Source organism: Paramisgurnus dabryanus, chromosome 22, assembly GCF_030506205.2.
Source record: "Paramisgurnus dabryanus chromosome 22, PD_genome_1.1, whole genome shotgun sequence".
NCBI lineage: Eukaryota > Metazoa > Chordata > Actinopteri > Cypriniformes > Cobitidae > Paramisgurnus > Paramisgurnus dabryanus.
In genome coordinates, this window is record NC_133358.1 from 5,001,043 (window position 1) to 5,016,149 (window position 15,107).

A 15,107-nucleotide genomic window follows, 5' to 3' on the forward strand; every position below is an offset into this window, starting at 1 on the left:
CTGCATTGAGATTACAGTATAAAGTTTAAGAGATATCTATTTTAAAAATAGTGAAATTTATTAATAATAAAGTGAGGTGGGCACAAATACATCAAAAACTATTTTGTTACAAACTACAAATACTAGCTCATGAAATGTAAAAAAATACTGATCTGAAAAATTTATTTTAATAAAATATAATCACTTCTTGGAGGGAGCCCGGTCTACAGGGTGTCAGGGTGATTTTCGTGCATCTAACCTACACATTTCCACTGTCAACATCAGACCAAAAATATGGCAAAATAATTTAATATGGTGATAAGGATATGGCAATTTTTCGTAAGTAATTAAGTATTTGAAATGCTCTAAATACACTCCCTCAAAATATTTTGTTACAAACTACATTTTATTTTTCCACACCTGCAAAATACAAATTACAAAATACACTAGTAATTAAAAAATGTATTTAAAATACATTTAATTGAAATACTGCCCATGGCTGCATCCATACCTTAAAATCCCTGGGAAAACTAATAGATTTAGCACAAAAAAGTCAAAAGCAATACTATGGGAAAACAATATGTTCAACTTTTATCTTTCTTTTATTGTTTAATTGAAACCAAAATGTCAGATGCGCAAGTGTATGGAAATACATCTTTGTATTAGATTAAGGATTTAGGATGGGACACCTCTCAGAAAACATACAAATAAAGATCATTTTAGATGTTTAATGACTATTTTGAGCATTGGGATTGCTAGATGAAGGCTTAATTTTGTACTTATGAAAACCTGAATTTCGAACAAAATCGACATTTATACTTTTTATTTGCCTCTAGCAAAAAATTAGACAGTGCGCACTCCGACTAATTTTGCCTGAACGGGTCACATATGGGACATAAACAAAGGCTCTGGCCATCACTTCTTGCATCTTGCTCTTTCTTTCCTTCACGTGTTTGTCTAAATTATTGTGAATTGTTTTCCTCTGCTCAGACTACGGTCCAGGAGGAAAGCACTGTGGAGTCTCAACCCGTCCCCAACATCGACCACCTGTTGACCAACATTGGCCGGACCGGCACATCTCCAGGGGAAGTTTCAGGTAATGTGTGCCTTGGGTTGGAGACGGGTTTGCGTTGTATAACCTCCTCTATAGCATTTATTAAAATCAAACACAGAATAAATTAAACTTTAAAAATCAGAAAACATCTTCAGACATGCTTTCTCCCTGCGTTCTTTTTTTTACTTTCTTTGCTTAATTTAAAGGCCCACGAGGCAGAAGTCTGAGGCAAACATGTTCTTATTCTTTGTTATATGATTTTTTTCTCTCGGTCCCTTCTCATATTTGTCTGTCTATTTTAATCACTTTTCAATGTTTGGGTGAATCTCACAAAACCTGTCAAGAACATGTCCGGATCATATTTTACCCAAGGGTTAAAAGAAAGAAATAGTTTTCTATTGCATTAAATTCATTCAGATTAATTTATATTGTTTTCACATCTTCCTGGGTTGTTAATAATTACGAGTCGGTAAAGCATGTTTATGATTGCAGGTGCATTCAGGCCACTTTTGTTGGTGCAGGATGGTAGTGTACCAAAAAAAGACTTGAAAACAGAGCAAGGTTTATTACTTATACGTACAGAAAATGAAGAACAAAGAGTCAAAATGTTTTGCTTTTTTATGTTTTTTTATTAATTTATTTTACACTTCTTATAAATTTGGGGTGAAGTTTGACCTGGACATTTTTGTTGAGATTCACTTGTGTGTGTGTTTCTTTCTCTATATGTTTTCTCTCTGTCTTCGCTGGGCTGTCTTGTGTAATTCTGCTGCATTAACACAGCATGTTCTGTCTCAAAGAGGGAAATCCAGCAGCTAAAGCCAAACCTGAAAACATGCTTGCCAATCTCTGATCCCTCTGTCCCCATAGTGCCCCTCTGTCACGTGTCCTAAAGGCTTTCCCAGCATTCACACATACTGATCTTGACACAGGCCAAGTGGGCGGAGTCTATCACACCATGATGTCACTGATGGGCTCGGTAGTGTCCGTGATGGGCAGCTGGAACTGTAGGAAGAGGGAAGGCTGTTGTCCGCAATGTAGCTGCCTAGTCTGCCGATACCCTCGCATTGTATGATGTGGGCCACTTGAGAAAACAGAGAGCAAAAGCAGGGGAAAGCACAGCAGATGCGTGGGGTTGTGTAGGGGCGTGTGGTGTTTGTCAGTGTACCTGGCGTAGAGCAGTGCTGCTGTCTCAAAAGCTCTGCGCCGTTTCTCGCCCCTCTCTCTTTCTTTCTCTCTGAACGCTGGACAAACGGAGAGACGGCATGGTAATGCTACTCGGCTCTGAATATCACTCGGTCATACCATTTGTCAACCACCAAGGGGTGTGCAGGGGGGCTTGGCTCGACACTGAAGAAATAACCTTACTAAATGTGTAACAGATTATGAAATGGGAGTGAATAGATGAGACCTGGCACTCTTTTTTGTACAGCTAGCCCCTCTCTAACCCCCGTCACTTCTGATCTTTGTCCATGTTTCGACTTTATTGTTCATGTTAGCTTAAGCACGGTTATTAAATGTTAAAACATTACAGTCCATCACCTCCATTAAAGCAGACTTTTATCTTTATTAACGCTTGACATGCATATTACTTGAATACTGGATGCAGTAAAAAGACACATGTATTTGTTTTCGTTGACCAGATATCTTGGAAAATAACATTTTTGTAATTCCTGCTAAATTACTAAGATAACTAAAGGTCATACCCATTTCAAAGTAACTCATAAGAGATTTAAAGTCAACATGAAAATCCCATTTCTGGAAAACTTTGAAGAAATGTTTGGGCGGAGCTCCATTTTTGAATTAACAGGAAATTATATTACTAAAACAGAACCAGGTGGTTGGAGATGTCTCAAAAAAAAAAAAAATGTATATGTGTTTTGTAATATGTTCAATGATGAATTGTTCGGCAACACTAGGAATATGCATTAAAAAGTAAATGATTTCATGTTGACTTTAAAGTTTATCTGTATTGTTAATACTACACGAGGAAGTCAGCCAATGACAGTGACTGCATGGCACTCATCATCTCAACCCGTGTCATTTCCATACACCCATTAGCTAAACTTAGTTTTTCACCAAACTTTTAAAGGGCTTTGACAGCTGATCTCTTTGCAACCGCAAGAATTTCTTTGTGTACCAGACTCGTGTTTCCATATTTTCTGTGTTTTCTGGGCGCTCTAAGCATGAGTGGACATAAGCATGAAAGATCGCTCCCCATGGGGCCACACTGAAATTCGTGTGCATGCATGCCTGCTGTTGTTTGTCATCCCTTTCTCCCCTTGTGTACCAAACTATCATCATCATTATTATCATCCCTAATGGTGACGCTCTTATGAGGCCGCTAACTGTGTATCATTTTTGCTTTCTCCACAGATTCACCAACCAGTGACTCTGCTAAATCCAAGGTGAGTTTTGGACAGTGGTCAATAAAACAGTAGGTCAGATATAGTGGGTGAGTGTAGTCCTATCACCGGTCTGATATGCTCCTCTCCTTCCAATGCAGCACTTGAGAGCCAAATGCCGTCATAAAGGAATTAGACAGATGGATCAGACACCATCATGTCATGCTTACTGCATTATATATAACAAAGTGCGTCCTTGCTATAATGTATTTCTTACTAGGGTTGGGAATCGAGAGCCAGTAATTTTTAACGATGATTTGTAAACATTATTTTGCATTACATATGAATTAAATAATATGAATAAACTAAGAACTGTTGCTTTGTTATGCGTATTTTTTAGTTTGTGAGACTTGCGGTACATTTACATGGGGCATTAAAGGTACAGTAAGTAGGATTTATTAATCAAATTTAATGTCTTTATTCATTAATATGTCCTCATTGGTGTCAAATGACCTCTGCCAATGATTTGACTTTTCTTTGTGAGCTTAGAATTTCTTCTCTTTACTTACATTGAACGTGTAAGTCCAAGGTGGCTTCCATGTTGATCCGCCATATAAATAAACTGTAATAGCAGAGACGGACAAAAAGCACTAGCCTACCAACGCGTTTTCATTCAGAACATGGGAATCAGCTGAAACCGAAAGGAGATCAGTGAGTTCATAACAGCTACCGTAGTTGCAATGCACATTTGGAAAAACGAGGTGCTAGAGAGCAATATTCGTTTGAATGCAAAAAACAATTTCACCACTAGATGGGGGAAAATCCTACTTATTGTCCCTTTAACTCTTCTCATTTACTTTCAATGGGTGACGTAATTCGTTGCTGAACCGAATTGTGAATCCGTCAGTATTGCCGAGGTTGCTCGCGGCAGAAGTTGAACATTAATTTTATGCAAAACCAGAGAATAGAGGAGCATGTGTTGCTGTGCACTGTGATTGGCTGTTGTCACTATAACGATGGCATCAGGGCCACGCTTTAGACACGCATTTACGCCCTGTGTGAATGTACCAACAAAGAAATTGTTACCAAAAAATTACAATTCTGTTCATTTATTTATTTTGCACTTTTAGGATTTCCTGACTTTGAAACAAAGAGTAGAAAGCAAAAATATCGTTATTAATATATACCTGTGCATCCATAGTTTAGAGAATTGTAAACAGAATTGTGAGGGAAACCAGAACCAGAATTCTCTCTGATAAGATTCCCATCCCTACTTTTGTCATTTGGCTCCAGCTTTCTGTATTGCAACCCATGCAGCTTTATTTCATGCGCTGGTGCTGTTGGTGTTGCAAGTGCTGCTTGTGCCTTGTGGCTGTTCTGAATGGAGGGCTTGATTTGGAGCTCTGTCACTGTCTCTAATGTTTCTCTCTGTGTTCAATCCTCTGATTTGTGCTGCTTGTCGAAAATCAGGTGAAGTATCTGGGTTAGCCACCCGCGAAGTGGTTAGGCTTTCTTTCCCCAAAGTTTTCTCTTTTAGGTGCTTTGTAGCCTGTATCCTCATTGGTTCTTTTATCTGAATTAATCACTTACCTTTTTTGATTTCTCTCTTCTCAGCAGGGTTCCTGGGGCTCAGGGAAGGATCACTGCAGCCGCGAGTTCCTGCAGCCTCGAGTCTCCTCCATCTTTGCTGCAGCCAACCACAGACGAAGGAAGCACAAGATAAAGCTGCAGCCCAGCAGCTCTGAAGACGACCTTGATACCATCTTCACCAAGAAAGATAGCGCAACTGAAAAGCAGAACCAACAAAACAAAGAAAAGGTTTCCAGCCCAGACCAGAAATCACAGAAGAAGAATGGCATTGGTGCAGAGTCCACCCCAAAGAACAGGGAGCACAGAAACTCTTTCTTTATGAAGACCTCACCCAAGCTCTCATGTTCACCTGGTTTTAACCGGCAGACCTCTTGCCCTGCTAAATCCTTCTTCTCTGATCGTTCCTCACAATTAGATGAGACAACTTCAGACTTGGGCACTATGAGTTCTGGAGCTTCTGTTCCCAGGACCAGACCTCGGAAATGGTGCTCAGCGATGTCAGCGTCCCCTGATCTGTTACTGGTTCCTGGAGGGGCTTCAGTGACTGCAGAGGTGAGCTCTATTACCTCAGACTACTCAACTACATCCTCCAATGCATTTCTCACGGGACCGGAGTCCGTTGCTCTAAGCCCAGAGGTGCAGTCTGTGACAGAAAGCCGGGGAGGGGACGAAGCAGATGATGAGCGAAGTGAACTCATTAGCGAGGGAAGGCCAATGGAGACGGACAGCGAGAGCGATTTCCCTGTTTTTAGTCTTGGCACCGCTGCCCGAGACATACCAGCCACAAAAGACAATGCCAACACCACTCCCAGTCTAGACAGCCAGCACTTGTTACATTCTCATAAGATGATAGAATCCGACAGTTTATCAAGGCGGCGGTCTGTCAGACAGAAGACTGACAGTGATTCATCGGTTGAGACCGGGGCAGCCATTGGGGGTCAAGGGACGAAGAATGAATCAAACCGACTGTCTCGGGTTCTAGAGGTGATGAGGAGAGGCCGATCCACTGGTAGTCTCAGTGCCTCATTCCGCAATGAATCAGACCGTGCCGAGCCAGCGTGGCACCTTAAAATCACAGAGAGGCTCAAGTTACGTCTGCGCGGCTCTGCTGACGACATGTTTGGGGTTGGCACACAGAAGAGCCGATCCACAAAAAAGAAAAGGGGTATCAGGCGGCGACATACTATGGGTGGTCAGCGTGATTTTGCCGAACTTGATGTCATTCATGACTGGAGGGAACAGGGTGGGGTGGACCAAGGTGCCGAACTGTCTGCCGTGGAGGGCCTAAAGTCCAAGTGCGACTCTCAGGACTTCTCTATCAGGAACTGGATTGCATGCGAGCACCGTCGGGCTGGGGACTCCCAGATCAGTGTGGAACCGGAAGGTCGAGTTGGATCAGATGAGGCAGAAGTGGTGGAGAACCAAAGAGGAAGCACAGAAGAGCTGACTTCTGCCTCTTCGTGTCCCCAGTCCGGCTCAGAGCAAGTGAACGGAGGTACGTTACAGGGCAAAACCAGAAACAACCCAAATCCTGGAGCTGATGCCCATCCACACAAACTTTCAGGAGCCCAAGTGGTGCGCTCACGTTTTTACCAGTATCTTTGAAAGTAAAAGATCATCTGCATGTGTAAGCGTGAATGTATGCATCAAGTGAATGAATGAGCTGAGAGTTATGGTTACTTCACCTTGTTTTCCACACCTCTTCACTTTTTTTTACAAAGCATCTATAAATATGAAAATATATTATAAATATAAATTGTATATATCTATATGTATAGGCTTATATGAAACGTAACTGGAGTAATTTTAATAATTTGGTGTTATGTTTTTGGAGTACTGGATCTGTATTGAACAGTTCATAATATGTAATGATAACAGTGAAGTGGTTTGGCATTTCGAGGCTGTAAAAACCTCCGCTGCGACAGCACAATTTTTCTGACTTTGACAGAAAGGCATTTGTGAAACTGTTACTGAAGGATACTAATATTAAAGAAGGAATCTATTCCAAGGTTATGATGACAGTAAAAACTCTTACTCATATGAAGAATGTAATATGCTTGCTGTTATATTGACTAACACATTAATTGCTTGTCGCAGTTTTTAAAAGTGTAAATAATGTCTGTACTTGAATGATTATTTTTATTTGAAATGTGAGCCCTAATGGGGCTGTTTTCTGTGCTGTGCCCTGTGGAAATTTCTTTTACAGTGCATCTCAACAGCCAGACATAAACGTGGATGTTTTATATATTTCTACAGGATTGTGAAAGTAAGTGCTAATATGAAAGCACCAGAGCTCGAGCATCTGTTACGGTACCAGGCTTGCCGGTACTGTGATGTTAACCCTTTCAATGCAAATTACAAACTAACAGCAAATAAGTTGAAATTACTATTCTGTTTTCACACAAAAAAGTGCCTCATAACTGGTTCTGATGACAGGAAAGGTGCCATTTGTTCAATGTGTCATTTGTTCACGTGGAATATGTATTGTGAATGACTTTTTTTTCAGAAAGGTAAAAAAAGAAAAATAAATTTTTATACAAAATGATGCAAAAGCGGACACAGAGCTTCCACTACTTCATCAGTCTTGTCTTAAGTCATTTTATGCTCGTTTTATCAAGGTAATAACTCACATTTGTGTTGTGTTTTTGTGTGTCACCTTCTGTCAACACAAGAAAAAATCTATACCTTTTCAGAGTTGACCGGTGAAGTAGCCAGCATGAGAAGTGGTTCCTCAGGAGAGTACAGTATGCATGACATCCACATTACGGCTGTATGCACATATGTGTTACTCCCAACTGAAAGAGAAAAACACTGGAAATAAATGATCTTCTTTTTCAGTCTCTTTTATTGTCATTGAACAAAAGTCTAATAATAAATGTTCGCTGAGATAAAGCAAATTAAATCTGGCTGGTCTTGCGACCACATCGGCCCCATGTAGAATGATCGATGTTGAATTAAACAACTTTTATCAGGCTACTTATTTGAGTCTTAGCTCATGTACTTTTTAATCAAAAGTGCTATATTTGCTTCTTTACTGTACATGTAAAACTCATTAAAGAGTTCATTAAATAATTTGAATTAAGAGTGCTCATGTTGTTCATAATCTAAACAGTAGAGGGCATTGTGCCATAAATCATGGTTACATTTAGTAATAGTCACAGTTTGTACATTTAAAGTCGCCATGAAAATAAAATGAAAAACTGATTTGTTTTATAATATTGTGGTATTTTTTACAAATTACTTATCTGTGAGCTTCATTATTTTTGTAAAAAGTTAATATGCCCTCATAATCTTAAATCAAAAATGCAAATCTCCCCTCCTCAAAATGATCTCGCTTTACTTTCGGTCATATGGTATGGTAGGTGGGCGGGGCCCGGAAGAAGATTAGCAACACGACCCAACTTCAAATGATCCAATCAGATATCGATAGACAAATTTAAATCCAGCCCTTCCTTATTTCATTTCAGAAGCCAGTTTCACTCGGATATACACTCACCTAAAGGATTATTAGGAACACCACACTAATACTGTGTCTGACCCCCTTTCGCCTTCAGAACTGCCTTATTTCTACACGGCATTGATTCAAAAGCATTGATAAAGCATTCTTTAGAAATGTCGGCCCATATTGATAGGATAGCATTTTGCAGTTGATGGAAATTTGTGGGATGCACATCCAGGGCACAAAGCTCCTGTTCCACCCCATCCCAAAGATGCTCTATTGGGTTGAGATCTGGTGACTGTGTAGGCTAGTGATGGTCAACCCGGATCTTTTTAAGGATTCTGGTTATTCTGAGTCACTCACTAATATGATCCGGGTTGTGCGAGTCACTTGAGTCACTTCCAATTCCAATCGCTAAATCATACTAATGCCAACCAAGCAACTCAGATCACGCATGCAGCTACGAGTCTACGACTCCTCTGCTCGCAAAAAACGGCTGGGGAACTCGTAAAAAACATGCATGTCCGTGGTAACATTATCAATAACATACTTGTAAAAGTTCGGTGTGTTTAGTTTCATTTCATAATGACAAATATATCAACACCACGTTTAGAAGATGTCAGGCTTTGTTGACTTGGATGTGAGAGGAACGTGTCCTGTTTCAGATTGACTTAAAAGATCCACGATAGGTTTCGGTTAATGCAGCCACACAGTCACTCATCCACGCAAGAACATGATCTTGTGATTGAGTCCCAGACAGAGACGCCCGCTCCTGCACGGGTCCTGTGAGTGAACCACTCGCGTCACTCTGAGTGACTCAGTCAACAAGAGGAGCTGTGTATGTCCGTCGGTGGCGGATCTTTCCAGCAGCACTGCTGCAGCAGTCCTCGGTTTTAAAATGTTTAAACATTTGCAGCTTCTACCCAAAACATTGTGCCAGTCAAATATTGCAACAGATTAGCCTACATGAGTCAGTGGGTTAATAACACGAGCAAGGCTCATTTTTCCTAGTCCAGGATTCAAGCTCTATGAGTTGAGTCACTCTCTGTGTGAATCCCCGAGCCTTTAACGATGCCCAATTGGCACTAAGGTGCCTAAAGTGTGCCAAGAAACATCCCCCACACCATTACACCACCAGCAGCAGCCTGCACAGTGGTAACAAGGCATGATGGATCCATGTTCTCATTTTGTTTACTCCAAATTCTGACTCTACCATCTGAATGTATCAACAGAAATCGAGACTCATCAGACCAGGCAACTTTTTTCCAGTCTTCAACTTTCCAATTTTGGTGAGCATGTGCAAATTGTAGCCTCTTTTTCCTTTTTGTAGTGGGGATGATTGGTACCCGGTGGGGTCTTCTGCTGTTGTAGCCCATCCGCCTCAAGGTTGTGTGTGTTGTAGCTTCACAAATGCTTTGCTGCATACCTCAGTTGTAACGAGTAGTTATTTCAGTCAAAATTGCTCTTCTATCAGCTTGATTCAGTTGGCCCATTCTCATTTGACCTCTAGCATCAACAAGGCATTTTCGCCCACAGGACTGCCTATACTGGATGTTTTTCCCTTTTCACACCATTCTTTATAACCCTAGAAATGGTTGTGCGTGAAAATCCCAGTAACTGAGCAGATTGTGAAATACTCAGACCGGCCCGTCTTGCACCAACAACCATGCCACACTCAAAATTGCTTAAATCCATGGCCGGACTTACCATTGGGCTTGAGTGGGCTTGAGCCCAGGGGCCTCGGCCAATAGGGGCCTCCGTGCTTGCTTGCGTTCGTTTGATTTGTTCAGTCGTTTTCATTTTTTATTTTACAGCCTATTGGTTGGTGCAGAATTGTTTGGTGCTGCATTTAATTCGTTAATATATATATGTCAGTCATCTTGGTGCTGAATATGACGCGCTGAGTTTACTGCTTTTGAAACCCATAGATTCAAGTACAATAGCGAATACGCGAAATGCGAGTCATGAATGAGCTTTACAGATAATGAGAAAGAGCAACGCGAAAATGAAGCGCTCAGTATGAAAAAGATTACTAGAGTAGCCTATGGTCTTGTAACTCAGTTTTTTTCTTGTTTGTTTGTAATCTTACGTGATACGCCGGTATACGCAGTATATCCACAAGTAATGGTCAAGGATTTCCGTATACCCATTTAAAAAAGCGTGAGGATACTTAACAGTGTGTGACAAACCTTTGACACTTTCATTCATAAATTGACATCTGAATCACTCACCATTCGCATGCTGCACTTGCTACTTTGGCGGGTTTAACCTCATATACAGTCGGCTATTTGGTATTTAATGCATTTGACTTCATGCGGCACTGCGCGATCCGATCATCATATGAAATCAAATTAAAAGGGCGCAAAAGTGATTGTAAAGCAGACGGGTGTTTTCTAGTGGTTCAACAACAGCAAAAAGAATTACATCAGAGTACCGCAAGAGCGATTCGAGAAATCACACAGAGAAGTCTGCTTTCTAATCGCTCTCGCGGTACTTTGACATCACCAAGCGGTGTTCGCAGTCTGCAGTTCACGCGACAAACAGTTTCTGTGGAGAAATAAACGAGTGAAGCAGAGCTACGAAACATAACAAAATCCGGAGAGTTAACAACGCACATATGACTATGTCAACATTTAAATCATCAGTCCAGTTTATTACTTCATCTGGAGGTGAGGATTCACTAAATTATGGCCATGTTGTTGTCCTGATGGTTTTTGATATAATCCACTAGCTAGCCTAACTTTCCTGTAGTTTCTCTTTCAGCATGTTTGCTAACAGAATCACAGTTTAAACTTCTGAAAAGTGTTCATTTTTATATCTATGTTCAAGGTTTTAATGTATTACGTTCATATCAGACGCAAAAATTAATTAATGATCATCTTCTCCACTTTGGTTTTTGGTGTCTAATATTACATGATGGTCTTGTCATAATTATTAAATAACATCCTAAAATCTTTACTTTTTCATTCTTAAACACTGCACCCCTTGTACGCTATTTGCAAAAAAATACACTTGTTGATTATGTTTATAACATTATATGGTGTGTAATAAGGTGAATGTTTATCAAGACTATTATTATATTTCTTAAGCTAAGTCTTACACAATGATTTTAAATGTTGTTATGGGGTATTTTTTAATGTGCATGATTAATTTGAATGTGTGACAGCCCTAAAAATACATGGTTTAATTTTAGACTGGGCTTATGTTCTGCTTTAGAGATATAGGGGCAGTTTCCTAGTAAGGTCTTATCCTAGTCCCAGACTAAAATGCATGTTTGATCTGTCTTAATTTAAACACATCTTGCACTGATATATCTTAACATTGTCTCAAGACGCACACCAGTAATGTTTTTTGTAAGGTTTGTTTGTAAAAACTACTTGAATGCCCTAATAATAACCTATAGCAAAAGGCCTAGTGCTGGATTAATCTAAACCCTGTGGGGAAACTTCCCTAAAATATAGTTCTATGATATATTTTTTATTTTAGGTTGTTTACTGTATGTGTGCACTCTCAGAAGATAATTTACACAAGCTGTCACTGGGGTGGTACCCTTTCAAATCGTACACCTTTGTACCTAAAGAGTGCATGTAATGGGAACAAATGTATATATCTGTACCTAAATAGTAAATATTAGGACCCATTTAAAGGGTACCATCCTAGTGACAGCTTTTGTACCTTTTGTTCTGAGAGTGTAGGGCCCAAAATTTATTCAAGCCCAGGGGCCTCCACCCTGGTAAGTCCTGCCCTGCTTAAATCACCTTTCTTTCCCATTCTGACATTCAGTTTGGAGTTCAGGAGACAACACCCCTAAATGCATTGAAGCAACTGCCATGTAATTGGTTGATTAGATAATTGCATTAATGAGAAATTAAACAGGTGTTCCTAATAATCCTTTAGGTAGTGTATGTCACCATGTGGTACGCAATCACAACTTCCGCTTCATGGCGACTTTAAATCCTGTAGTTTATGGTAATGATGAGGTTGCTACTTAATCACTTAATCAACATTTTTGGACTTGATCGTGACCTGCTAATGCCAGTTAAAGAAATAAACTGTATTTTTACACGTTCTATTATTTACTCTCTATAAACTTTCTACATGATTAGATTATTTACTTTTTAATACACTAATTCAGTCAGTCCTTAAATCTGTAAACCCTTTCTGACTTATGAAACATACTGGAAGTAGGAAATGGTATTTTCCTACAGTAACTCACATTCAAACTGTACTGTACTGTATAATGATTAGGATTGCTTTAATACATTTTGACAGCTACTTTCCCAGTTGATGAAAGACTTGTAGACTAAAGGTCAAGAAGTAGAATTTGATGAGCTTGCTGAACCTGGATTTTCCAGTAAAGGAAGCACAGCCAGAATGCAATTCAAGTCTTTTCAACTCGTAAGTGATTTAACAGTTTGGCTTTGTAACCTGTACTGTAGATGGACGTTCGGATTTGACCACACATAATTTGTGATATAGCCTACTTAAATGCCATAATATATAAGATCCTGGGGCCTCATTTATAAAGCGTCCGTACGCACAGATTTGATCTTAGACCGTGCATACGCTCAAATCCACTCCAACGCTCAGATTTATAAAACTCGTCTTTGACGTGGAAAAGTACTTACCTCCATGTCAGGTTCCGACTTGACGTACCCAATATTGTGGCAATATTGCAGTATTGCAGGTAGGCATATTCGAAACTTTTACAGCGTCAGCATCATCTGTATTAGAGCTTATTGGGCCCAAAAAAACGTAACCGAAGCCCCATGCACGTTGTGTCCGAGCCCGGCCCGACTGACAGATTAACTGTAATTATAAGCCCGAGCCCAATTTAAGCACGACAATGTTTTAATAGTGCGCCATGACGTTCTCAACTACAATTCAGAGTTGTTTGAACTACAGAAATCTTTTCAGAATTATCTTAATGAACTAATGCAAATAGGACGAAGCATGTAAACTGCGCTGTTGGTTTATTCAGAATAGAAACATAATAAAAACATGCAACAATGTTGCACACAGAAAATGAACAAGAAGGAAAGGCATACTACTCCAAAATAATTAAACAAGGTTTTAGAATATATTTTAAAATATGTTGGCCTATTTTGATATTTTAAAATGTATGGCAATTCCGATGCAAAAATTTGTCCATAGGTTCAGGAAACGATTTTCTAGTTCGTCATCTTTTAAAAAAATGTAAAACTAATATAGCTAAATTGTTTCGCGGTGTTTAACGCATATGTAAATGTTACAAAATGTGCTTATTAAATAAAAAGTAAAAAGCTAATTCAATGATTAAAAGGACGTGAAAGAAACTAAATTGTGAAGCCTCGATGTATCCTACAATAAGGGACATGCTGTCATGGTTCTGCCATCTTGTCCTTTGTTTTATCTAGTGTTGTGGCAGAATCATGACAGACCCATGTTTTGTGTGGGTTCACGTGGTCTTGGTATTGGTTTACTAGACCACGTGTTCCCTGTGTCTTGTCTCTTTTACCCCGCTCCCTTGTCTTCCTCTCCTCATTATTGTTTGATTTATATCACCTGTTCCCCTTTTGATTTGCTCCCCTATTTAATCCTCTTGTATCCATTGTCCCATGCTTCAGCATTGACGTTTGTTTGGTAAACCTGTGAGTACGCTGTTATTGTTATCTAGTCCAGTCGTGTTTATTGTTAAAGGACAAGTTCGGTATTTTAAAGACTTAAAGCCCTGTTTTCAGATTGTTTATGGTCAAATAGAATGGTTTTGACTGAAATTTCGACATTTTCGGCTGCCCTGAGAATTTTCGCGTGTTTGTGTTTCAGCTCAGACCTCTACAATGGGTTTAATGTTGCAATGGAACAATCCTTCCTAAAATGCATTAAACTTTCGTTTACAAAGACGTGAAACTCACCGAGTGGTCAGGGGTGTTCACTGATATGCTCACACAAAAATCGCTGCAAAAGATGCTTTCCAACAGCTGTTTTAGCATTCGTTGTTAACTTGTGGACCTATTTCCCCAAACGCCTCACACACCCGTACATTCTTCCGCTTAGAGCTTGAATAATAAACACTCCAGCCCAGGTGGTGGCGCTAATCCGCCTTTGCCAATTGCAAGAATAGAAACAAAGTTCCCGGCGCGGAGTAATACCGTACCTCACAGGACGTCTAATACAGTCAATGGAGTTGGTAAAAACTACGATAAAACCTGTTGGAATGCGTCTTTTGGAGCGATTTTTGTGTGAGCATACCAGTGAACACCCCTGACCACTCGGTGAGTTTCACGTCTTTGTAAACGAAAGTTTAATGCATTTTAGGAAGGATTGTTCCAGTGCACCATTAAACCCATTGTAGAGGTCTGAGCTGAAACACAAACACGCGAAAATTCTCAGGGCAGCCGAAAATGTCGAAATTTCAGTCAAAACCATTCTATTTGACCATAAACAATCTGAAAACAGGGCTTTAAGTCTAAAATACCGAACTTGTCCTTTAAGTATCTCTAGTCTAGTGTTTAAGTGTAGTTTTGTGTCATGCCCTGTTAAGTGTTCACTCCTGTTTTAGTTATCTTGTTTCTGTTGTTTTGCCCCCTCGTGGGTTTTTGTTTTCTGTTTATTCATTAATAAATATTCTGAGTTTAACCCCTTGTTGTCTGCGTTTGGGTTCACCCCTGAAATCCCTGAGATCCCTGACAGAATGCTGAAGCCAGAACTGAACCCAGCAGAC

At 39.8% G+C, this 15,107-nt stretch overlaps 1 protein-coding gene across 5 annotated transcripts in view; it reads left to right on the forward strand.

Moving 5' to 3' along the window:
- The window catches only part of arhgap21a (Rho GTPase activating protein 21a), a 108,959-nt gene extending 100,808 nt beyond the window's left edge, over positions 1 to 8,151 (forward strand). For 2 of the 5 annotated variants that reach the window (XM_065294635.2, XM_065294639.2), the window contains 3 exons: positions 970 to 1,075; positions 3,407 to 3,438; positions 4,993 to 8,150. In XM_065294635.2, coding sequence (XP_065150707.2) covers positions 970 to 1,075; positions 3,407 to 3,438; positions 4,993 to 6,570 — 1,716 coding nt within the window. In that variant the 3' untranslated portion in view covers positions 6,571 to 8,150. Of the gene's footprint in view, positions 1 to 969; positions 1,076 to 3,406; positions 3,439 to 4,989 lie in introns of all 5 variants that reach the window. The other 3 variants (XM_065294637.2, XM_065294636.2, XM_065294638.2) reach the window with 3 other exon arrangements.
- Positions 8,152 to 15,107: the final 6,956 nt, after the last annotated feature.